Consider the following 24,675-nt stretch of genomic DNA (forward strand, 5'->3'; position numbering starts at 1 on the left):
AGCTGAAATATTTGAAAAAAAAATCACTTTACATCTCCCATTTATCATCTTTTATCATCAGTACCAAATCGAGATGGCTTCGTATGTTGCACTACCAATGGTTTTTAAAAGTCTAGCACTCAAATAGAGATTAGCTACGACGTTGATATAACTTGCAAAAAGGATGGTTGAATCTTGGGAGAATATATGATAATGTAATTTCCAATGATTCTACAATCATTTATTTTTTTGCAAGAATAACCAAGGGAAAATGAGATTATCTTGCAGCTTTAATATATATCTTCGTTTTAGCCGATGCCTGATACATCTGTTTTCCTCTGAGTTTTGAGAATATGCTTTTTACCACCCCCCCTTCAGTTGTGGATTAGAATGAACTTGGCCGTTCAGTTCTAGATCCGTGTATCGCCTTTCCGGTTCAGATACAAACAATTGGCATATTCGAAATTAATTTTGGAGGAGAAGATGTAACGTATAGGTTGCTAGAAAGAATAAACCAGTGTTATTCTTTCACAAAGTACTAACAATTTGCTCTTCAATAGTTTATTAAGTTCAATTGCCAAGGCAATCAAACCAGAAACCCAACAGAAGAAGGAAAAAGCACAGCAAAAGGCTGCTGCTGAAAGAGCTGCTGCTAAAAAGACTAGAAGAGTCGTATGTATACCATTTTGCACTTGATCCCAATTTTTTTTATTATTTTTGATGATGATATCAAACCAATCGTTATGGCTAGCCTTTTGGCTATGAGGTCTTTCAGTTAACCATCTTTCGGGACTGAGAAAATATCAATGGAGAGAAAGGTATCTTTTTTATGATTTTAATAGTGAGTTACTAACCCCCTTTTTTAAGTCTAACAAGGAAAAGAGAAGTGTCATTTACGACAGAGCTGCTAAATACCAAAAGGAGTATACTGATGCTGAAAGATCAGTTATCCAAGCCAAGAGAGATGCTAAAGCTTCTGGTTCATACTATGTTGATGCTCAACCAAAATTGGTTTTCATTGTGAGAATCAAAGGTATTATGAAAATTCCACCAAAACCAAGAAAAGTTTTGCAATTGTTGAGATTGACCCAAATCAACTCTGGTGTCTTTGTAAGATTAACCAAAGCTACATCCGAATTGATCAAATTGGCTGAACCATACATTGCTTACGGTTACCCATCATTGTCAACCATCAGACAATTGGTTTACAAGAGAGGTTACGGTAAAGTCAACAAACAAAGAATCGCTTTGTCTGACAATGCTATCATTGAAGCTAACTTGGGTAAATACGATATCTTGTCCATTGAAGATTTGATTCACGAAATCTACACTGTTGGACCAAACTTTAAGCAAGTCAACAACTTCTTATGGCCATTCAAATTGTCTAACCCAAATGGTGGTTTCAGATCAAGAAAATTCCAACACTTTATCCAAGGTGGTGATACTGGTAACAGAGAAGAATTCATCAATGCTTTGGTTAAACAAATGAACTAAACTTGACCAGAAGCAAAAGGTGTTTTTTTGTTTTTTTCTTCTTCTTTTTGGAGTACTTTCTTTTCTTTACGGATTACAGATATTTAATGTTAATGTATTGAATAAATTGTTTCTCTTTTAATATATTGAGTACGGGTAATTTCAAGTGTGTTTCTGTGTTTTTATTACCATTCGAAATATCTATATAACCTCTCTTCTAGCATGGGGAATCGGCGGCTACAAAAATCGAGTAATGGCAACAGGCTAGGTCGATCGTGAGTATCATAAATGTAGCCCATGCTACTACTATTTCTGTATCCATTGAGAAAAAACGATGCCAAAATGAGGAGTACGATGAATGCACAGATTGAAATCAGAGCTAGTAGTATGTATTGCATATGTTGATGATCTTTTCCTGATGGAATTTTCAAGCGCGTTTTATTGCAAAGAGCAATAGAAGGTGGTGAAACTCTAGTGGTGCTAAATTTTGAACACAACTCCATAAAATATGCACAAATCTTTCTGACAAAATCCAAGAGAAGATGGGTAGATGACAGCTCTTTTATTCTTAGAGTTTGAATCAATCGGTCTTGCTCTGCAATAGTGGTTTCTAAAGTTCTCAAAGTAGTGCTTAGATTAGAAATCTGTGTCCTTAACAATTCACAAGTGTTTTTGCAATCTCTGCAGTATTGTTCCAATTTCTCTTTAGTATCCTTCTCTTTTGCCAGTTCACTATGACGGGATGCTCGGCCATTAGCTTCCCCTTTTGAAATCCCATTTACCATTTTCCTTGCTCTCAATTTCTCCTCAATCTGTTCGGCTTTATATGCACGATAATTGTCATTCTTCCACAACTCACCAACATCCACATCCACATCCACATCCAGCCCTTGCGGCTTGTAATTGCTGCCTCTATTTTTAATACAATCTCTTAATCTCTCATTTGTAAAGCCGAAATTCTCACTCAAGACTTTACCAATGGAATTCTCATAAAGCAGTCTTGAAATGAATGCCTTAAGATCCTGTTTTGTCAATTGCCGTGTAGGCCTTTCTTTGATATACGCTTCAACAAACCTCAACTCATCATTGGAAAAAATTTGTCCAACCTTTAATATACTTTGTATCGTTTCAATTATTAAACTTATTCGTGATACATAAATCTTTTCAATAGAACCAACACTTCTTTCCCACCCAAGATCAACAAGAATATCAAGACAATTGTCCAATGTAACCGACGCCACGTCCGTACTAGTGCAAACCGTTGTCATCGCCTCTATTCATCAACCTTTGAAGTAGAGAAACTGTAAACTGTTTAACCTATTCAACTTCCACCCCCCATCGGCTCTTGTTTGTGTTTGCGACGCGTCAACAAACAAAAAAGGAGTCACGTGATCCATCGCATCGCGAAAAACGAGATGCGATGCGATGCGATGAGATGAGATACACGTGACGTGATGTGACGTGATGTGACACCTTGTTACAAAGGCTGATTCCACTATCGAGCAGAGCGAGATAGTGTCGATAGTGTGCTCCACTATCGAGCAGAGCGAGATAGTGTTGTGCTCGATGGTGGAGCAACACCCAGTAGCTTGTTACAACACTCAGTAGCTTGTCACAACACTCAGTAGCTTGTTACCACACTCAGTAGGTTGTTACAACACTATCTCGCTCCGCTTGATAGTGTTACTCATTTTATGTCATCTTTATTACTTCTACGTTGTTCAATATACATACATCAGCTCAAATCTCTCACCTTCTCTTTTATACGATACTGTACTTGATATACTTGTCCGTATCAGTATCATTACCCAGTTATAAATATCAGTAAAGTATCATTTACAGAGCTTTACCATTTGAATCTGAGGCTTTTTCATCTTTGGCAATCTCATTTGAACCATTTCTCAGTGGTTCATGAGGCTCAGAAACTTTCTCTATTTTAACCATAGAGCCATTTGTATCGCCATTGGCAGATGAGTGCAATAAATCATGCATCTTGTTGTCCATATTGGGCAAACTCTCACATACATTATCATCATCAACATCTTTATTTTCAAGCCTGTTTTTAACAGCCCCGTTCGCCATTTCAGAGATATTAGTATTGCCATGACTCTGTAACTTTTTCTGTTTTGTTGTATCCTTTGATTCGGTCATTTCATTCACAACCAGCAAGGTTTGGCTGTCACCACGAGTCTCTGAAGTAATTAAAGAATCATCATTGACACTAGCTTGATCCACATTAGAACTCAAAACATCATCGCTGCTTAAGTTTGGTTTTGGCTTTGTAGCCTCATTCAACTCAGCATTCTCGATTCCAGAGTCCCTTTCTTTACTTGTTTGAGTCTCTTTCAAGAGACTCAATATACGAACAAATAACCCATCGAAATAAACTCCACATCCATAGAGCTTGCGCAACTCGAACCTCAACCTATCAAGACGAATAGTGACATCCGCTTCTTTGCTTATATCAAAAAGTTTTGACTCAATGCTACTCGTATATCCATCAAGTAAATCGATTAATTCCTTCATGATTTCTAATTCGTTAACAGGAACACAAGCAAGAGCAGAACCCTCTTCATAAATTCGACGAAACTCGTCAACTTTCATTTGCGAGTCCAAATACAGATCCTTGCCTATTTCGGATTCAATGACTAGACATATGGGGCATTTGTAACTATCGGCATTGGTGTCACTTATATTTTTAACACATTGTACATGGTACCATTCATTACATTTTCCACACTCAACCATTGTGCCATGTTCATACTCTCGACAAACACAGTAGTATGTAGGATCTTCAGCTTCACCCTGTAATCTCAAGAATGACGAGCATTTCTCAAACTTATCTTCTTGCGACAAGCTAAACTCTGACTTGTGGAGGAGCCGAAGTAATTTTTCAACAAATTTACTATTCATTGTAAGCTTTTGATTCACATTATCCAAATTGACTTTCCTAGTCATGGTTGTTAAAATTTTCAATTTTTCAAATAGTCTCCACGTGGAGCTAATCCAGTTTTCGGCATTTTGCAAATCTAACTCAAATTTTTTGGTATCAAATTTCAACCCGGTTTCTGTTATTGCATGGAAAAATTGTTTTAGTTCGGGATAAGTTATTGGATTTTGAGAGGATTTTTCTTTATACTGACTGATCAATTTCAAGTGGAGGTGAATCTTGGACAATTCCGTATAATTTTCCATGGATATGAACAATTTCTCATTCATAAATCTATCAATGATTTCAGTCAACTTTTCGGTATTCAAATTGTGAACAAAATTGTACTGCAAGAATTTCGTAACCTCGTAATTGAATGTAATGCTTTGGTTTAGAATTTTCTCAACTTCAAGAATATAAGGAAGATCGTTCTTGGAAAGGATCCTGGTTGCTTCTTGATGATAAGCTTTTAAGCTGTCTATAGTAAAAACTTCTTTTTGGTCTGCATATGGATCAACCCCCTTTTCAATCAAACTATATGTGCGAAGCCATTTCATTCTATCTCTTAACCTGATAATAAAGTCCAAGGAAGGTATGTGCAACCCAAAACTTTCACCAAGGCTAATCAAGTCATCAAATTCTTGTAGCGATTTACTCTTTTTCGATACAAGGGTTCTACTTGCTTTGTCAAAATTCTCAATTTCGTTTTTGTACTCTAAAATCTGGTCTATCTCTGGGCATGAAAAATTCAACTTGGGAATAAGATCAACCAAGCTAATCAAATCGGTCAATGAGGCTGTTCTTTCACTTGTCGTGGTATCTTGAGCATGGCGTATTCGTTGTTGGTGCTTAAGCGATAGTAGATTTTGACAATCTTCAACAAACTGAGTTGAGTGATTTGTAAAACTTCTCAAATTAGCAAGATATTCTTTAAATAGAGAGAGCCTTTCCTCATTGACCAGCAGCAGCAGCAGATCATTGATTTTGGAGGTGGACATGATACAAGAATGAATCTTGTCGCCTTCTAAAAGTAGCTGCTTGTACTGCTTTAAAGAGAGTTCCTGCCCCTCTGTCATAACTTGCTCGAAATTTTTAATCCATGATTCAAAATCCACCGAATACTCGCTCAAGATTTTGAAAAACCCCTTTAATTTTTCATCTGAGTAATAGAGTTGCAACTCAACCTGATAATCTTTTAACAAGTCTCCCTTCTTTTGATTCTGTAAAAAGCTTTCCATAGACATTATCATTGATTGTTTATTCTTTTGATCTACAAGAACCACTTTTGTTGGGTAGACTGTTTCAAAAGTATCATCCGCAATAATATCCGACCCTTTTTCTTCGCTGATCATAGTTTCCTTAACTTTAAACTTTCGCACTTCATTTCTCAATTCGATTTCTTGTAAATAAAGGGGCTCATACAATTTGGCAACTTTGGCAAATACTTCCGAATTGAATGAGATATTGTTGCCGCTATCATACATGACAGCTAAAGAAATAAGTAGCTTGAAAAACAGGAAATTAGGTAGTATACCTTGCTTGGTGATCCATTTTTCACCCTCGAGAGCATATTTTAGCCATAAGCTTGAAGCAAAATTGACATCCTCAGTAAAGTTAAATCCATACGATTGAGCAAAAGAATAGGTCTTGGGGTATTTGACAATAAATTCTCCTGGGTTTTGAACTGTTGTTGTATATCGAATATTGTTTGCGTCTAAAATCTCCGGAGCAATAACAAACTCTTGATTGTAAAGAAAGGAGTTGTTACACATGAGGCCGGCAAACTTTTTATTTTTGTGTTTGAGTTTAACGTCGTGTTTGGTGTTGATTGCATACTCCAACGTTGTCATCAACATATCTGAATCGATTTCCACTTGACCAGGCAGAAACAACATATCCTTCAACATTGAACCATCACAAGCACGCTCACGGTTTATGTTTGAGATGTGTTGCTGTCTTTCCAAAGTAATTTCTTCCACCAATTTTTGAAATTTATCAAATTCAGACTCGGGAATAAAATACCAACGCTTACTAGCTCCAAAAAAATGGTAATTTATCAATTGAGTAAAATGGTCTTCACATGTCCAATTCTCGGTACTGAAAGTCATTCCGATATTAACCTTTGTTTCTAGCAATTCTTTATTGTTTATGTCCGATTCATTTAATGCTCCTAATAATGAGTTTGGTAGGGTGGGAAAATTATGCAAATTCCAAGGATATAGAGCCAGTTTAATGGTTTGGCTTATAGACTCTGGGTCGTTTTGAAGCGACATTGTGGTTGAGGTTGACGACAGATCGCCGCCATCTTCCAGGTATAAACTGTTACCATTCCTTCCCTGTCCTGTATACTTTGCACTCAGGGCAAGTTGGTAGTTATTCAATGCTATCTTGTAGTTTCGTAAGTCATCGCCTAGTTTGACAAATCCTGATCCACTAGTAAAACTGAGTGTATCCTTCCCCATTTCCAATTCCAAGCCAACGCTTGAGCCATGTTCAAACCCATCGTTTTTAATGTATTTCCAATATAGCTCTTCCAAATCCTTTATTTTAATCAGTTTCGTAGTTGCGGTATCCGCTGAAAACTTTGATGGATCATGTCGTATAATATATTCCTGAAATTTCAAATCCTTCTCCATAAATTGCCGAAGACTATATACCGAAGCAAGTTTCCAAGGTTGTCTGTATGAAGTATCGTCATCGCTGTTTGCTATATAGGACAAACAAGAATCAAGTTCAGTTTGTGGTTTAATTGTAATGTAGTTTGTATCCTGGTTGCGTCTACTCCTCTTCTTCTCTTCGTTTTTCAAAGTAAAAGTGTTTGGTGGTTTCACGTGTACCAAGTGGGGAGAATTGACTAGGAACCTCTTTGCCACTTTTGTCTCAATATTCCTTTTAAATTGTTTTGCCGAACCAATCACCAAGGGTACAGAAAAGTTGTTACTTTCAAGTTTTATTTTCTTACTAGTATCCTCATTTTGCAGCTGGAAATTTTGTTTCCGTTTCCGTTCCCCATTACTTAGCAGCTCCTCAACCATTTCTACATCTTCTTTCCTACTTTGGGGCGTTGGCGTTCGCTTTTGCGACGCTAAATGTAATTCATAAGGGTACAAGAATTTCTGATACGAAGCTTTTAGTGAGCTACTTAAACTGGTCATTATCTTACCTTTGTAGCCCAATTCTCTTCCAATCTGAGCCCATAATTTTTTATTCACTACTTCAACAAACCCGCCTCTTACTAACACAGACTGGAATAATTTGTATAAATCTATTGGTCTTTTATCTATCATGGGTAGCTTAGTTAAGTGGTAGCCACTACCCTGACCCTGACCCTGACTCTGACTTTGACTCTGACTCTGACTCTGACTCTGACTCTGACTTTGACTTTGACTTTGACTCTGACTCTGACTTTCATTATCTTTGTTTCCCTTCCCGTTGAGGGTGCTATTGTTCTCGATTGTGGTAAGGAAGTTTAGCAAGTCTTGCTGAAATCTCAATCTCGTGTATATCTCATCTTCTTTTAGTGATGATACTAACTTTGTAGTTTGAAACCAAAATAAGTCAGAATTAACCTGATTAGTGGAATGGAATAGACATTGATCCTTGACGGGAAGTTTCAATTTTATGGCACCGTACTTTTGGCCGATATCCAGTAAATTGTCAATCAAGCTAATAGGATCTTTTGCCAATTCTTCGTTTAATTGCAAAAAGGGCACTTCATTATTCTCTTGCTCTATAGGTCGAATAATATTAAATTTACATGGTATATTATCATAATTAATAGGAGTTGTCACTTTGAGTTTTTGCTGGGGGATATCATACGGGTTATAGTTAAAGTTTGAGTTTTGACCGTTGAACCAAACTTGTTTGGGAAGCTGCTGACAAGTGGTTGAGTTTTTAAACTTGACTTGGAACGTTTTCAAGCTTGGTAATGCCGATTTATCAAAGAACCTAGATGTTTTGGGAAAGTTCGAAATGGGACACGTTGGAGGCGACAGCGACAGCAAAGGCACGGGGGTAGACAAGTCAGTAGAATTGAACCCAAAATCAGGGCTATAGGACATATTTAAACACACACACACACACAGGCTTGTCTTTTGGATTTTGTCTTTTATAGCATATATTTTATAAAGCTGGGTTAAACCTGGAAAGATCCCTGTCAAATCTAGTCAAATCTAGTCAAATCTAGTCAAAACTGTTCACAACTGTTCACAACTGTTCAAGGCCAGTTTCTTGAAACTTAATTTCCTTCGATAATGGTAGAGTGACCAATGAGTGGTTCTCTAGCTACAAAGAACTACTAATTTGGATTTTTAGGTTTCATTGATTTTTCAAAGTAAAGAAATATTTCATACTGCGAAACTTTCCACTTGCTTGAAATGAACCGAAAGATGGCCGAAGTTTTACTTAATGGTGTTGGTAGAGGGCATGTAAGAGTAGTTTGTAAGAGCAGTTAGTTATAATGACCAATCAGGTATGAATACATCAAGAAATGGACGGTTTTATGAATATACAAAGAAATCTGTTTTATGCTATACAAAGGAATCTATTTTATGCTATACAAAGAATCATCTGTTTTATGCTATACAGAGAGAGAAGCATACGTGTAAACCCAACCACTTTACTTCTCCTCCGAGGTAAAAAGGGTTTGAAAACACAGTAGTCTCGATCCTTGACAAATTTTGGATATTGGGTGGCATGTTGGACACTATTATAACAAGGCAACAGCAATTGCAAACAATGCACCGGCTAAACCAATAGCATTCTTGACACCTGAACTTTCGAATGGGGTGACTTCACCATTGACAGTGGAGTTTGACAGAGCTTGTTCAATTGGAGCAACACTAGCAGGTTCTTCTGCAGCTGGAGCAACAATAGCAGGTTCTTCTGCAGCTGGAGCAGCACTAGCAGGTTCTTCTGCAGCTGGAGCAACACTAGCAGGTTCTTCTGGAGCCTTTGGAGCCTCTGGAGCTTTTGAAGCCTCTGCAGCTTCTTGAGTAGCTTCAGCACATTTTTGGCAAGTCACGGTTTCAGTAACAGTGTACTCTTCGGTAGTGTATGAAACTGGTACAATACACTCCTCAGTGACTGTGATTGTTTTTGGTTCGTCTACTACAAGTTCGCTTGCTGTGCACTCTTTAGCGTCACAAACAGTCAAGGTGATTGTCGTTGGTTCGGGACAATAAGTAGTATAACCAGTAACGGTGACTTCGGTGGTAACAGTGACATTTTCAAAAGCGGCAGAAACGATAGCTGCCAAAGCCGAAACAGTCAATAAAGATTGGACTTGCATTATGATACTTTTCTAAGATTTATAACGAGTGTAAATAGTTGGGGGTTCAAATAACGATGTGATTCAGGATGAGCTACAAAGGAGAAAAAGGTGTGGGAAGTGAAGATTATTTAAATTGAAATAAGGCCTCTCCCTGCCCCGTGATAAAGCCCAATCCAATGGAAAAGAATACAAGAAAAATGCAATTTGGTCAATAAACAGAAACGTTAAATGTTTATAGTTACATTGTAGATGCTTAAATAATTATTACACATAACCTCAAAGAATTGAGTAAAAACTCGCGGGAAATGTTGCATCAACAAGAAATGTGACAATAACAAATATAGGGGAAGAGAAAACTCTTTTGCCAACACCTTTCTTTCCTTTCTAGACGATGGGAAGAAGCGCTGCAAGTCTTTAAAGTGCCAACTATATTCTATCATGCCCAAAACTGATCAATTTTTCAAAATAACCAGCGCTGGTTTTTCCAATGATCCAGCATATTATGTAAGGAGTTATGTAATTATTCATATACATATTATATAAGAGCTGGTATGTCTATCTGGTAAATATTATGTAATGTATGTGGGTTTTATTACATAACTAGCGGCAGTTAACAATGCTACATTAAGGAGATAAAAAGTTTAACCTTTCCATTACTGGGATATGACAAACTTACCTTACAGTGACTGTGGTAACTACTACGGTGACGTTTAGGTGACTGTGACTACTTTGACAAATTGTTTCTAAAGAGACAAGAAAAAAAGACAAGGGCAATCTTGAGTTTTAACTCGAAATGTAAGGGCATATAGGGGTCTTAACTTTAAAAAGAACAAAAGTAGAATCCTACAACTTTCATAAGCAACCTACACGCCTGACAAGATCTCTTTGTAGTAGCCGCGGCAAACCCTTGAAGGCAAATCCTAGAAGACAAATCCTTCAAGGCAATCCCTAGAAGGCATTGCCTGTAGTCGCTATCCCCGTAGGCATTGTCTGTAGACATTGAATATTCTGGAAAAGGGCCTCATTAATCCTTTTGAAGCATTTTGGTTCCAAGTTTGTGTACCTTTTTCTCACAAAGTCTATTTATCTTGTTTCATACACCCGTGGGCCACTTACCAAAGAGAATGTGATTGTAGAAATGAATAGTTTTACAGTATAAAGTATAATTCAAATCGATTTACAGTATAAAGTATAATTCAAATCGATATACAGTCCAAAGTATCCCTCCCCCTTATAGAATTTAAACTATTGAAAGTTGACGAGTTTGAGAAATAAAAGAAAATCTTCATCTCTTTGAGTATAGTAGGGAGTGTTTAGACGAGAAGCTAGTCGGTAGCAGCTAGTGTGCTCCTCTATCTCGCTCTGTTCGATAGTGAGTAGTCACCCTGTATCCATGAATTCAACATTAATAAGGCATTTTCCGGTTGATCATAAGGAACCATGTGGCCAGCATCGTAAATTCTCAAAAATGTAAAATGATTATAGTTCTTAACCTCTCCGCCTGCTGTTTTTGTCTCATCGGATGTAGCCAACCTCTTTGGAATCCAAGGTTTCAATGGTTGGTTAGCAAATGCCTCGCCGTCCTTATACTGCAATTTATTAACCCACATGAAATTACCTAACCAGTTACAGATATAATCCTTGTCTCCAGCATATATCAATACTGGTATATCCTTATCCAACAACTCAGCAACATACTGTTGGAACGGCTTGTATTCGTCTCCTTCAAGCAAAAAGTCTCTAAACACAGAATCGTCACATGCTGTGAAAATATCAATGTTAGAGGCACCAACAGTTTGTTTGACATAATCTAAATTCAAATAGTCATCAATATAGTTCATCTCAATATAGCAATTTCCTCCTTCTTCAGCACATGGCTTTCTAATGTCATATGGATTCAATCCGGTTTTTGCATACGGTTGAAACAACTTAGTTTCACAGTAATATCCAGTAGGGACACAAGTGAATGCATTCTGGAATTTGTAGCACAATTTGGCCAACTTGGCACATTTTGGATAATCGCGTTCCATTTGATCGCATTGGTCTTCAGTTAAAACAGGTTTGTATCCTCCTTCTCCACAGGCCATTGGTTTATACGCGCCTGCTTGGATCAAGGGATCCGTTATACCATTACCAATCAAAACCGAAGACAACTCAAAAGACCTATCACTGTTGCTTAGTATTTCGCTAGCAAACTTGGGAATGTAATGTCCAGCATAAGATTCACCAGCAATGTGAAATTTATTGTTCCTGAACTGGTCAAATTTTTGGAAAAACAATTCCAAAAAGACAAAAACATCCTTTGCGGCAGTTGCGGTATTAGTGACCCGATCGCCGCCTGAATACGAATAGCCGACACCGACTGGCTGATCTAAGAAGATCACCGAGGCGTTTGAGTTCCATGAGTAAGGATTGTGGACTGGTTGTAAAGTTGAGTTAATTGAGGAAGGACCCAATTCGAAAAATAAACCAGTGGCATCACTACAACCTGGACCACCATTAAGCCATAATACAACTGGATCGTTTTGGGGATCGTTTCTAGATTCAAAGAACCAGAAAAAATAGTGGTGGTCAATACTCTGAACATCAATATAACCGGTATACTGATTCACAGTGTCGAGACCCAAAGCTTCGGGATTTGTAGTTTTGATTCTCAATGAATAATCGGTAAACTTTTTGTTTGTCAATACCTCAAACTCGTTGCTCAATTGTGGTTCCAATTGTAAATTTTGGGTTCCAGGTTTAGCCTTCTTCTCGTCATATTGCCTAACCAACTTGGCAATAGTACCTGGCGACAAATTCTTTTGCATATCTGCCCATGCATGAACTAATAGCTCTGGAGTGTCTTTCCCAATTTGGTCAAAAAAGTTGTCCAAAACTGAAGAAGAGGTACTTTTAGCCTGTTCAGAATCGTTTTCATTATTGAAAACCACTTGTTTATCAGAAGCTTGGATAATTGACGTAAAAGTCAAGATAGTAACAAAGGTATTTACTCTCATTTACAACTAAACAAATTCCTTATTTAAAACCAGTAACAAAGAAAAGACAACTAAAAGTTGAAAGAGAAAACAAGATAGGGGGGGAAAGATAAGAATATATAGTTACTATTAATAAAACTTGATATTTCATTCGGTTCCATTATTGAATGAAAAAATAAAATTTGATGAGCGGAATTTATGCGGAATTGCTGCAGCGTTTACGAGCCGAGCCAACGTGCGGCGCTAATAAACTCTATCGACACTATCGACACTATCGAGCGAAGCGAGATAGTGGAGCAGCACTGAATACACCGCGACACTATCGAGCAGCACTCTAGCTCTGCACTCTCTACAATCTATTCTCTTGCTCTATTCTTTGCAACTCTATTATATACACCCTCTTTACTTTACTATATATCCACCCTCTTTACTATTCTACTCTACTATGTTCCTTTTCTTTGCTACTTTGTTGTTCTACCCTCTTTACAACTCTACTCTCTTGCACTACTAGCTCGCTTTCAGCTAGTCTAAAATGACCTCAGAAATATCAACAGATCAAGAGGCATGTATATCAATAGATCAAGAGGTATGTATATCAATAGATCAAGAGGCATGCATATCAATAGATAAAGAGACTTGTATATATCAAGAATTCTATATTATATCTTTGTATTTACAACTGAGATTCGATTTTGCTACCATGTCCTTGGCAACTAGTCAGTATGCTCCACTATCGAGCAGAGCGAGATAGTATCGTAACAAGCTACAAAGTGTTATGACACTATCCAAGCTACAAAGTGTTATGACACTATCCAAGCTACAAAGTGTTATGACACTATCCAAGCTACAAAGTGTTATGACACTATCCAAGCTACAAAGTGTTATGACACTATCCAAGCTACAAAGTGTTATGACACTATCCAAGCTACAAAGTGTTATGACACTATTCAAGCCAAAGTGTTATGACACTATCTCGCTCTGCTCGATAGTGAGCACTTTGTTAGCTTGTTACAACACTATCTCGCTCTGCTCGATAGTGTTGTTGGTATTGGTAATCTGTCATTTTTCAATGTCGTGGTTTCCACACGACCACCATTTTCGACATTTCATATTCAATTTTTTTTCAAGGCACCTGGAACATTGAAAGAAACGGTATTGATAGTTGAGAGATTCAATAGATAGAAACAGTATTACAATGCCCACGCTTCTACCTGTAACTACTAATTCTAGGATTGTCATTCCCTTAAATGGTAATGGGAATGAATTTCACATGAATGGGTCTAATACCTATCAAAGTATAGCCACAGGTTACCCATTATACAGCGGTTTTGGTTTTAATCAAGTTCAAACTATAGGGTCTAATCATCGAGGAATAGATGAGAAGCTGAGAATAACCATGGCCCTCAAGTCAGGGCTCGAAAGCGAAATAGATTGGGCTTTGAGTACCTTGGCAAGAAATTCTATAAACCCCTATCTCCATTTTGAAAACGAGACGTTTATAGCATTGGAGTTAATCAAGTATTTTTACTTGCCGTTTCAATTGATCCATGAAAAGAGATTCAAGTCGGTATCGCAGCGAATAATCACCCATAGTTTAGATGCCCTTTTAATTCTAAGAAACTCGGCGCAAGAATTGGGCAACCAGCAATGGTTATCTCAAATTGTAAATTTCAAAAAACAACTTATCGAGATTCTCAAAATATTGTCCAGTTGGTTCTTCAAGCCGGGAGCACAAGCACACGAGCTTGTTCATTTCGAAAATCAGTTTGCAGAAGCGTTGAACTATGTCATTGACTTGCTAGAGCCACTAACATGCTACTACATAAATAATAGTAAAAACGACATCTTGTTCAACACTTTGTTGCAAATCTTGATGGCCACTAACGATAAGAACTTGTTTATTGATGTATTGAAGTGCATTTCGCATTTGCTCATTACCTGGGATAAGAATGCCAAGATCGTTGAAGATGACGAAAATGACAATGACAATGACAATGACAATGACAATGACAATGATAATAATGGCGTTCATAATGATGACGACGACGATGAAGATGGAACAAATATTGGACAAGAAGAAGAAGAGACAAAGATCACAAACAACTGCATTGACGCGCTAACTAGCGGGCATTTAGAGCACATTGTAGAAAAACTAATGGTTGCTGATAATGAATTAAACTATGCAATATTGAAATTTTTGAAAATGTACCTTTTTTCAGAAGCATTACATGAAGACTACCCATCATCAGTGAAGGAGTCGCAAAGGTTTAGATTGAGAAAATTATTACAACTTTCGTCCACGAGGGCAAACTATGAAACACTAGTTAAGCAGCTTCCTCTATTATTGGTGTCGAATTTACCCTTGAAAGAACCAAACGAGTTGCAACAGGTACCGGTATTCAATTTATCGAAAAGAACGCAATATGTTAGTGCTCCAACGTCTGCCCCGGAGTTGACAAGTGACCTTTATAAAATCATATTACTTTTCCCGGAGCCAGCTAGGGCCACTACATGGTTGCATTGTTGTTATGAACCGACAATGTCTGAACAAGTTGAAGTAACTCAAATATCGATATGGAAAGCATATGAAACTCAATTCCAAGAAGTGTGGAAACAGGATCCAAATGCACCCCACCGTAACCGTCCGCTACGCCAGTTATTACCCGCGGTGGAGTTTATCAAGAATGTAACAAAGGCATTCCCCTATGCCGAAGCCAAAGTTCTCAACATCCCACAACCTGGCGGCGAGCCCCCAAAAAGGAAGTTTATCATCAAGGGGATTCAGCCACGTCAATTCCCTGCAAGTATCGAAACGGGCAACTATGAAGCATTACGTCCATTATCCGAGAATGTTATTCAACAACAGAGCAACAGTACATTATCAATAGGCCATATCGATTGTACCAAATTTGAAAAATACGTTGCTAAAGAGCCATCAAGTATCTTGGCAGCTGAAACTAATAACCAGCTTTCCAAAATGCATATGGATGCAATAAACCAAATAAGCTACGAATTATTGGATTACATTGTTCGTGAAATTTTAGACCTGGACAGAAGTAGTAGTAGTAGTAATCTTCACGACAAAGACGCTACTGCAAAGAATCTCTTTAAATTCCACAACGCTCATTGGATACTAGATTTGGTCTATTACAATCCTTCATTACTCGACTCTGGGATCATAAATAACCACTGGTTAAAGTATCTCTTATAAATAGGAAAATATTTTTGTTAGTATATATATATATATAAAACGAAAATTGACTCTTTACCAAAAGCTATGAAAGAAAAAATACATCTATGGAAAAAATATATATATATACATATAAACGACAGGCTATTAATTAATCACTTTTATTACATCAGATCATTATGGCAGGCAATCAACTTCCACGTCACGTTCGTTATACGGATGCTTTGCACAGGTTAACGGTGCTAGGACTTGTTGGATTCTGTGTTATTGGTACAGGCAGTATGATTTTCAATGTATGGGCTAATTCCGATTATGCTCCTTGGAACAAGGAAAAACTCAAGTTCGAAGAGGAACAATACCACGATGCTAGAGGTACAGACAAATCGTCATGAGAGAAGAGGACGAGGTGAGGTACAGACAATCGTCATGAGAAAAGAGGACGAGGTGAGGTGAGGTGAGGCGCGCTTTACTATTTACATGTACATAGTTTTGTTGCAGGGGGAGGTAACAAAAGTCTATATTTTTGGAAATACATATCAATGAAATATACACTAAAAACCAGTATAAGAATAAAAGATAGAGCAAAGGGAGAGAAAGTGTGTGCGGCTCAAGCTTTCGCCCGTTTGACTGCTTCTATATCTCCGTCTTGATCTAGTTTACGTTTCCGTACAAAGTCCCCACCGCTACTCTCTAAATCAGATGACTTTCTATGTTTTTTCTTTTTTAAAGGCTCCTTTGAGTTTGTTAAATGTAAGACATTTCTCAAATACTTGTAACTCTTTTCATTGATCTCAGCAAATTCTTCATTGTTGGTTGGATTGATGATGACCAAGTCGTAATCAAATATAAATGGCTCGTTGCATACTGGACAATTTGCCGTGACCAGTTGCAAAGGCAACTGCGACAGCAACGGTACCAGAGACAGCAGCTGGGATTGCAACGGTACTAGAGACAGCAGCTGGGATTGCAGCTGAGCCTGCAGCTGAGCCTGCAGCTGAAATTGCAACTTCACCAGCGACTGCGATGGCGACTTCAACGTTTTGGCAATGGTCAGTTTCAACTCTCTCAAAAACTTGTAAGCCATTACACAACCACAAGGTCTTAGATACGCATATACACATTTGTCGTCTAATTCCTTAGTAATAGGACATTGAAAGTGTGCTATATCATCAACCACCTCAAACTTTATCGCAACCTTGCACAAATCTTTCAAAGACCTCAAATGCTGAAATTCTGCTTTACTCTTGAGCTTATCCAACTTACTATCTAGTATATACTGGAGTATCTTTTCTTTGATATATAGTCTACCCTTGTAGTCGCCTACAGTCGGCGTGTTTTGATAAAGAGGTAATCCCGAAAACGCACAGCTATGTAGTAGTACTTGCTTAGCATCGTCACTCTCTATACCTGGTCGTGACCTATGGCCTCCACTATGCAAGGACAAGATATCTTGTCTCTTGGCAATTGTGCCCCCCTCATTACCCATACTATCTAGAGAGCAAGAAATACAGTGCAAAAGAAATCGCAATCTAATCAACAATCAAGACCAGAATCAAAACCATACGAAAAGTTGGAGAAGAGGTTGAAAGAAAAAAAGAAATTGAAAAATGAAAAATGAAAAATGAACAAGGAAAAAGGAAAAAGGAAAAAGGAAGAGAAGGAAAAGAAGGATAGTAGAGAAATCTTTCAGGATCTGTTCGCATTGACTAAGCGTAAGAGAAGCTGGGGAGGAAAATTAGACCTTTTTGGTGATGTCGCAACCACAGAAGATCGACTTGAATGCTCTTCCGCCTCAACAATTGGTTGAGTTTAGGAAGAATATAGATCAGGAAATTGCTCATTTCCAACAATCGCTTCAGGCATTGCAGACAGCACAGACAAAGTTGAAAGATTGTATAATAAGTATAAATAATTTGGAAAAATCGAAATCCAATGATATGTTTGTACCGCTCACCAGCTCCTTGTACATACCTGGTAAGGCGGTTTCGAAGCTGGATTATTTAGTTGATATTGGCACAGGTTATTTTGTTGAGAAAAAAGCCGATGAAGCAAAAAAAGTTTATGATAAGAAGATCAAAAAGCTAGATGAAGACGGTAAAAAGCTTCGTGATATCTTGGTACAGAAAAACGAAATATTAAATGGGATTAATCTCATTTTAAGGCGAAAGGTAATTGAGATGGAAAAACAAGAGCAATAAAGCAGATATATATATATATATAATTCCCCTCTTATGTTACTTGTCATAATTTTTATTAAATATAAAAGGTTGCAGAAACACCTTCTTTAGGTTCTCGCGCTTGACTGAACCTAATCCGGCTATGTTCCCCAATTCCTCATTGTCATTCCCGCAGCTTTGCAAGACAATACTCTTTACCGATTTGCAATTTGCTAGCAAGTTCGATACGTCGGTTTTATTAATTGACTTGACAGTGGTGAACGCTTCAACAACACTCGAGTTGTAATCAGTTCCCTTAAACCCTCGAATACTCTGTTTAGACTTTTGTGGCACGCTATCAAAATGCTTGCCCAATGCAATATAGTTGCCCGCTTCTTCAAAAGACCAAGCCAATACTAAAGACAAGTCATGCTTTATGCAAAAATCCGACAATTTTCTCAATGCTTCTTGGTGCGAGTCTATGTCTACCACAACCAACAACACTCTCAATACCTTATCATTCCTTGCCACGACAGTGGAAGAAGACCCTTTGTTTAATTTCTTTAATCGTGTCCATATATATTCAGGTCTTAATTTGTGGTATTTTAATGATAGGAAAAGAATTTGGAAAGTGGCACTAATGTAGTAATCCGAGAGTATCGACGAATCAAATACCCATGGTGTAGTCTTCATCATTGACTCAACTAGTAGGGGGTTTTTCTCCTGCGACTTATGAACTAGCACCTCTGTCGGACCCGTAGAATGCGTGTGCTGCTGTAGCTGTCTTATAGATCCTGCATCATTGCTACTAGTACTACGAGTAGTAGTATTAGTGGTGGTGGTAGACGCGATGGTTTTCAGCAGAGATGGTTGATTCTGGAGATGAGGTGGTACCGGTTTAGCTGTTGGCTTTTCTAAAGTTGTTCGCGGCACTGTGACATCCACTAGCTGGTTTCTGACTTGTAGCGAAGGCAACGGCTGAACATGTGCTTCCGTGGTGGTAGTTTGTACTACTGAATTGGATTTCTGTTTCGGTTGAATCGTGATATCATTATGTGAGTGGTCGCCTCCATACTCTTCTCTCATTCGTTTGACGCCGGCTAGTATACTAGCAAATGACGAAGAGTCCATTCCCTTCGACTCATAACCGTTATCGCTCATTTAGATCCCTTTTAGAAGTTACCTCTTGTTGAAGTTAACTCAACTAAGTTCTTCCTTTGGGTGAAATTGCGCTCAATTTTTGGGTTTCTCTTTTGGGAAATACAAGCCGCAGTGACACTATCGAGCAGAGCGAGATGGTGGAGCAATACTGACTAGCACCATTAACCGCCACCGACACTATCTCCACTATCTCCACTATCGAGTAGAGCGAGATAGACAACTATCAATGGATAGACAACTACAAATGGAAAGTCTTAAAGTGAATCTACAATATATAAATGGATAAAAGGTCAAGTGGGTGTGGGTGAGACAAGTGAGCTATGTAAGTGAGACTAGTAAATTATATTGATGAGACAAATGAGCTACGTGCAACACGGATTAAAACACTATCAAGCGGAGCGAGATAGTGTTGCTCGATAGTGGAGCAACACTTTGTAGCTCGTTACAACACTATCTCGCTTTGCTCGATAGTGTCGCTTGATAGTGTTGCTCGATAGTGGAGCAACACTTTGTAGCTCGTTACAACACTATCTCGCTTCGCTCGATAGTGTCGCTTGATAGTGTTGCTCCCTTAGACACGTGACTAGATTTGTAAACAAGATGCCAAAAAAGACAAATTGGACCAGGTATGCGGCTCAAATATAATCCTTTTTCCCGAAGCTCATCTCATCTCATCTCTCAATCTCCATCTTTTCATCTCAATCTCATCTCTCCACCTCTGTCGATAGTGTCGGTCGGTGTGCTTCACTATCTCGCTCTGCTCGATAGTGTTGGAAACAGAAATATATTACAAAGTTCCCAGAGTGATTGTAGACTGCTGACAAATGTACCAACACATTCTGGCTCTATTAGGCAATTATTAATCTTGCATTTTGTTTATATGTACATTCATTGGAAACTAACTCTTTTCTTTTTTTTTCTTTTTCCTTTTACTAATTGATTACTACAAGAGCCATCATACTTTTTGTAACTCCGTTGTTAGCTTATCTTTAGTATATAATATTGAAACATCAAAGCAAGGTATAAATACTTTTCAAAATAACGATTTAGATGTAAGCACTTACCAATTATCATCTTGTTCGAGAAAGTTCCTTCATCCTAACGCCCCGACAGGTTTTGGACGTAGTATTTGTAGAGAGATACGCTCATATATCTCATGCAAGTATAAATACATGAAACGTTTCCTCAAATCAAGTACAATCTCTAAAATTCTAATCATTGGTGTTTTTTTATCAACGCTTACAGTAATTCAAGCAACGCAACAGCATCACAGCAGCAACAGCAACATTAGTGACAACTCAACAAATTTAGAGATGCCCGCCAGATCAATTGCTAAAATAATCACTGCTAGACAGCAAGCAGAAGGTGTCGGCGCTAGAGTCAGAAGATCAATTGGTATAATGAACCAAAGAAAATTTGACCCCTTTTTGATGTTTGACCATTTTTCAGGTACTGGTAAAAATGGGTTCCCCGAGCATCCTCATCGTGGTCAAGAGACTATAACCTTGATGTTGCAAGGTGCTTTTGCTCATGAAGATTTTACAGGGTCAAAGGGAATTTTGTATCCTGGTGATTTACAATTTATGACTGCCGGTAGAGGTGTCGTGCATTCAGAAATGCCCGTGCCCAATGAAGATGGCTCGCCAATTTCTGGTTTGCAATTGTGGGTCGATTTGCCCAACGAGTTGAAAGATACCGAGCCTAGATATAGAGATTTGAGAGAGTGGGAAGTGCCAGTCATTACAGCAGAAGGTGGCAAAGTTATTGTTCGCGTTATCAGTGGTAGAAGTTACGGAGCCGAGTCAGTTAAGGACTTGGCATACACACCTGTGGATTATTACTACTACACTCTTAAGGCTGGTGGTGAGTTCAAACAAGAATTAACACCAGGGTTCAACTATTTCCTTTACGTCTTAAAAGGTAATACTTTAGTGTTAAACGACGATCAAAAGATTAACCAGTATCAAAATGTGTTTTATGAAGAAGAAGGCGACTTTGCCATAGGTAGAAACTCGGCTACTGAAAACACAGACGAAAATGACGTGGAATTCGTGTTGGTTGGTGGTAAGAAATTAAATCAAGAAGTTGTACAGTATGGTCCATTTGTCGTTAGTCGTAAAGAGGATGTTCAAAAAGCCATCCTCGACTACCAATTTGCCCAAAATGGATTTGAGAATGTTAGAACGTGGAAAACATTGATTAGCAACGGTGTTACTCCTGAAATGATTGAAGGTCCGCTCCAAGGTAATCTTGAATTGAGAGCTAAAAAGAGAGCAGCTTATTTCGAACAGAAGAAACAATTGCAGGCTGAAAAGGCTAAAAAGGCTGAAAAAGTTGCTCAACTTGAGAAAGTTGAAAAAGAAGTATTGAAAGATGAGCTCTGATTGTCTTTCTCCCTTTCCAGCGAGAGGTACGGTCTGTTCATTTATTTATTATTTGATTCTATAGTAATGTAATATACATATATATATGTATCTTGGTAAATGGTTTTATGAATCATCTCTTTGAATTCTTCAGACGCGTAAAGAATTAAGCGCTGATCCAAAAAAATAAAAAATAAAAATGAAAAATTGAATATTTGAAAAATGAAAAATTCAGTAAGAGACGGGGCCAGCAAGTAAAGAATGACAATGGAGGCACCGTCAAACGAAGTCAGTTACTTGACTGATGAGATTGTAACCAAATCAAGACCAATTTTGTATCGTGAACTATCGAGACTGTTGAGTATACCTATACTGAAAGCCAAGATGACGCTTCTCGAGTATTATCTAAAGAACACAGATACCTTATCTGCGTCATTTGTCATAACGGGGAAGGGTCAAGATGGTTCCAAAATGATCAAGTTTTGTGCAACTGAACTGGTTGTTGAGGATAGTATGAATTTGTTCAAGGCAATCTCAACAATACATGTGTATAGTGTTCAGAAGAAGGAATTGTGTTTAACGTTGAATGATATAGCTCGTGAAGGATTGAAAATTCGGAGTTGTCTAAGTGATATTGAGGAGTATCAACGTAACGGTATTATTATAGGAACAAAGATTAGCCACTTACCAGTTCAAAAAATGCCCGCGTCGTCTCCAATAAAGACTCAAGTGAGTGAAGGGAATGTGGAAGCAAATAAACGCACCTCAGTAAAGAATACTGGTTTACCATCATCTTATGTTTCCAGGAAGCAACAGAATCAAGCAACTCCAAAGGCTAGTGGACTATCATACGTATCGCGCAAAGGTGAAAAGAGTGTGCCTCAAAAGAGAGTCCATACTGAACCTGAATCCGAACCTGCTAAGCCAAGTTATCAATACAAATCAAGAAAAGTTGAGCAAAAGCAACCGAGGGAAAGAGTAATTGTGGATCATAACAATTATGTAGTGGAAGAGGACGACGAAAAACCAAGAGTAACTCGTCCGCCAACTACCAAACTAGCAGATATGTTTCTTGACGACGAGGACGAAACATTTGAGTTTAGTGATGATACAAATGACGAGCATGGCAATGACAAAAATGACAAGTACAGTAATGACGTTCGAGAATCCCGCCTTCCAGAAAAGATCATACCAGAAGAAGAAAATACTAATCTTGTGGAATCTAGCCCAGAAGAGGAGGGGAACAATGATGCAAATGCCAACCAAGGAAACCAAGATGAGATAATAACTGAAGTCGACGAAGAAGGCTATACAGTAACAAGGAGGAAGCCTCGAACAATGGGAAGTCCCAGCTCTTCTTCCTCAAGAAATATGCATCCTAACAAAATAGTCAAGCCAACGCCAACGTCAGTAAAAACCAAGAAAACCAAGGATACAAACAAGAAAAAAACCCAATCTTCATTATTGAACTTTTTTGGGAAAAAGTAGTTATTCCGTTTTAGGAAGAAAGAAAAGGCTGTTTGCTGATACAAATGTTTGACGTTATTACACAGATACATCCCAGAGGAGTCTACAGGGGGAGAGAAAGAGGAGGGGGGGGGGGGGGGGGGAAAAAAAGGATTGTGATTTCTCAGGCGGAAATATTATACAACATCCCTGTACACGGGGTTTGATTGCAAAAATGAAATTAGTATTTGTGATATTTAAAAGTTTAAGTAGACAAGAGCCTTGCTTTGTATTCCCCCATTTCCCATTAGTTGATCTAATTTTCTCGCCTAAAAGCATTAGCAATTAATGGACAGGAGAACGAGAATGAGACCAAAATGCAACCAAAAAAAATGCAATGTCATTTGGTACCTTAAAGCTATTGTTCTATTTTGTTTGTCATTTCTCATAGGTTATATTTTGGTAACGTTCTTTTGCTGGAGCAGGAAAAAAAAAGGTTTTATTTTTTTTTATTTATTTTGCACCCATATGAAACCTTTTTTTGATTTTTTGCAATAAAGAAATAATTAATTGGTAAGTGATACATGCTTAAAATGTTGAAAATTGAAGAGCTTGGACTATGATGAGGATGAGGAAAGAACCTAGCTTTTCTCAGTATTTTCTTTCAACTTGTTTGCTTGTTAAATTAAGGTTTTCTTTATATTTTTTTGTGAAATACAAAAGAGGAAATAAAAATATAAAGATGCTACCACTGATGAACTCTACAGTTGGGGATAAAAAGCTTAATGAGCACATCAGAGGGGAGGGATGAAAAGAGACAATGGGTATTTCAACTCTTTATTTCACAAGAAAGTAAGAGTAGACGTGAGGAGGAGGAGAAAAATAAGGTTTGACCCCCTTAGGGTCAAAAAAAAAAAAGTATCAAAGTGAAACATCGATGAATATCCTGTTTGAATCAAACTTTATTAAGTTTCATATTATCTGAATACCCTGAACACCCTGCTAAAACCGTTTTGGAAACTGTTTTTTTGTTGTTTTTTCTTTTTGAATGATATGGTCATGAACTTTGGATCGACCTTATTACAAGAGGGTAGATATTGAGCATTTTTGAATGAAACAAAGACATGTTTGGCTGAGAAAGTTGAAAAAAGAGTCACCTTTCCTCCTTCTCCATTCGCCCTTTCGACCCTATTTCCAAGCCCGTGTGTGTCATTTTGCAAACTGGTGTATTTGACTTTCCTTTTCCCGAATTCAAGTCTCAAAAACTACAGTTTTGCCCCTTCTTCCACAATATCTCATGCTATATTGTTTTGTATGTTACAATCAATGTAACCCATATCCCTAGGCCCTATAGAAAATTTCCTAGAATAGATATGGTATGGAGACTTTACGTGCTAGCTGTAAACTATAACCTTATATGATTTTGGTGGCATTCCGTATTGGGTTAAAATATTGAAAAATAAAGAAAAAAACAAGAAGATTTGGTGGTTCTGACTGTCCTGTTTATACCCATAAAGAGACATGTCTGTTCAACACACCTAGGATCTAGGAGGTTACTATTTCGAATCTTCTTTGGAAAGAAGAGTATTTGTACTAGCATAAATACCCATGAACTTGTGGGTTTTTTTTGCAAGTTGATATTCCAATTATACCCTCAGTCCCAAAGCTTTTTTTATCCCAGCAATATCATCTTCAAGACAAATATAAATCAATCACATACCTATTACA

General features: G+C 37.8%; 12 protein-coding genes across 12 annotated transcripts; 6 read left to right on the forward strand and 6 right to left on the reverse strand. All coding sequences in view use genetic code 12, as the record gives it.

The window, feature by feature from the left end:
* Positions 1-73: 73 nt before the first annotated feature.
* On the forward strand, positions 74-1,473 carry KGF56_000117 (60S ribosomal protein uL30; the record flags this gene model as incomplete). The annotated part of the gene is made up of 3 exons (XM_049322264.1): positions 74-81; positions 540-651; positions 847-1,473. The coding sequence occupies 3 exons, from the start codon at positions 74-76 to the stop codon at positions 1,471-1,473; spliced, it is 747 nt and encodes a 248-aa protein (XP_049182774.1).
* Positions 1,474-1,637: 164 nt separating this feature from the next.
* Positions 1,638-2,720, reverse strand: KGF56_000118 (uncharacterized protein; the record flags this gene model as incomplete). The annotated part of the gene is made up of 1 exon (XM_049322275.1): positions 1,638-2,720. One exon carries the CDS (start codon positions 2,718-2,720, stop codon positions 1,638-1,640), a length of 1,083 nt encoding a protein of 360 aa, XP_049182775.1.
* A 568-nt stretch (positions 2,721-3,288) lies between these two features.
* Positions 3,289-8,442, reverse strand: KGF56_000119 (uncharacterized protein; the record flags this gene model as incomplete). The annotated part of the gene is made up of 1 exon (XM_049322286.1): positions 3,289-8,442. One exon carries the CDS (start codon positions 8,440-8,442, stop codon positions 3,289-3,291), a length of 5,154 nt encoding a protein of 1,717 aa, XP_049182776.1.
* Positions 8,443-9,089: 647 nt separating this feature from the next.
* PGA26 (Pga26p) lies at positions 9,090-9,671 on the reverse strand (the record flags this gene model as incomplete). The annotated part of the gene is made up of 1 exon (XM_049322298.1): positions 9,090-9,671. The coding sequence occupies one exon, from the start codon at positions 9,669-9,671 to the stop codon at positions 9,090-9,092; it is 582 nt and encodes a 193-aa protein (XP_049182777.1).
* A 1,334-nt stretch (positions 9,672-11,005) lies between these two features.
* On the reverse strand, positions 11,006-12,652 carry PRC3 (carboxypeptidase C; the record flags this gene model as incomplete). The annotated part of the gene is made up of 1 exon (XM_049322309.1): positions 11,006-12,652. The coding sequence occupies one exon, from the start codon at positions 12,650-12,652 to the stop codon at positions 11,006-11,008; it is 1,647 nt and encodes a 548-aa protein (XP_049182778.1).
* Positions 12,653-13,163: 511 nt separating this feature from the next.
* Positions 13,164-13,597, forward strand: KGF56_000122 (uncharacterized protein; the record flags this gene model as incomplete). Its single annotated transcript, XM_049322320.1, has 2 exons — positions 13,164-13,217; positions 13,403-13,597. The coding sequence occupies 2 exons, from the start codon at positions 13,164-13,166 to the stop codon at positions 13,595-13,597; spliced, it is 249 nt and encodes an 82-aa protein (XP_049182779.1).
* A 229-nt stretch (positions 13,598-13,826) lies between these two features.
* KGF56_000123 (uncharacterized protein) lies at positions 13,827-16,213 on the forward strand (the record flags this gene model as incomplete). The annotated part of the gene is made up of 2 exons (XM_049322331.1): positions 13,827-15,829; positions 16,054-16,213. The coding sequence occupies 2 exons, from the start codon at positions 13,827-13,829 to the stop codon at positions 16,211-16,213; spliced, it is 2,163 nt and encodes a 720-aa protein (XP_049182780.1).
* Positions 16,214-16,428: 215 nt separating this feature from the next.
* Positions 16,429-17,307, reverse strand: KGF56_000124 (uncharacterized protein; the record flags this gene model as incomplete). Its single annotated transcript, XM_049322342.1, has 1 exon — positions 16,429-17,307. One exon carries the CDS (start codon positions 17,305-17,307, stop codon positions 16,429-16,431), a length of 879 nt encoding a protein of 292 aa, XP_049182781.1.
* Positions 17,308-17,572: 265 nt separating this feature from the next.
* GIM5 (Gim5p) lies at positions 17,573-18,019 on the forward strand (the record flags this gene model as incomplete). The annotated part of the gene is made up of 1 exon (XM_049322353.1): positions 17,573-18,019. The coding sequence occupies one exon, from the start codon at positions 17,573-17,575 to the stop codon at positions 18,017-18,019; it is 447 nt and encodes a 148-aa protein (XP_049182782.1).
* Positions 18,020-18,055: 36 nt separating this feature from the next.
* RAD10 (Rad10p) lies at positions 18,056-19,138 on the reverse strand (the record flags this gene model as incomplete). Its single annotated transcript, XM_049322364.1, has 1 exon — positions 18,056-19,138. One exon carries the CDS (start codon positions 19,136-19,138, stop codon positions 18,056-18,058), a length of 1,083 nt encoding a protein of 360 aa, XP_049182783.1.
* A 1,172-nt stretch (positions 19,139-20,310) lies between these two features.
* PRN1 (Prn1p) lies at positions 20,311-21,522 on the forward strand (the record flags this gene model as incomplete). Its single annotated transcript, XM_049322375.1, has 1 exon — positions 20,311-21,522. The coding sequence occupies one exon, from the start codon at positions 20,311-20,313 to the stop codon at positions 21,520-21,522; it is 1,212 nt and encodes a 403-aa protein (XP_049182784.1).
* A 246-nt stretch (positions 21,523-21,768) lies between these two features.
* On the forward strand, positions 21,769-22,989 carry POL32 (DNA polymerase delta subunit; the record flags this gene model as incomplete). The annotated part of the gene is made up of 1 exon (XM_049322386.1): positions 21,769-22,989. One exon carries the CDS (start codon positions 21,769-21,771, stop codon positions 22,987-22,989), a length of 1,221 nt encoding a protein of 406 aa, XP_049182785.1.
* Between the last annotated feature and the right edge of the window lie 1,686 nt (positions 22,990-24,675).

The sequence above is a fragment of the Candida oxycetoniae genome, assembly GCF_023343755.2.
Source record: "Candida oxycetoniae strain CBS 10844 chromosome Unknown scaffold43, whole genome shotgun sequence".
NCBI classification, from domain to species: domain Eukaryota; kingdom Fungi; phylum Ascomycota; class Pichiomycetes; order Serinales; family Debaryomycetaceae; genus Lodderomyces; species Lodderomyces oxycetoniae.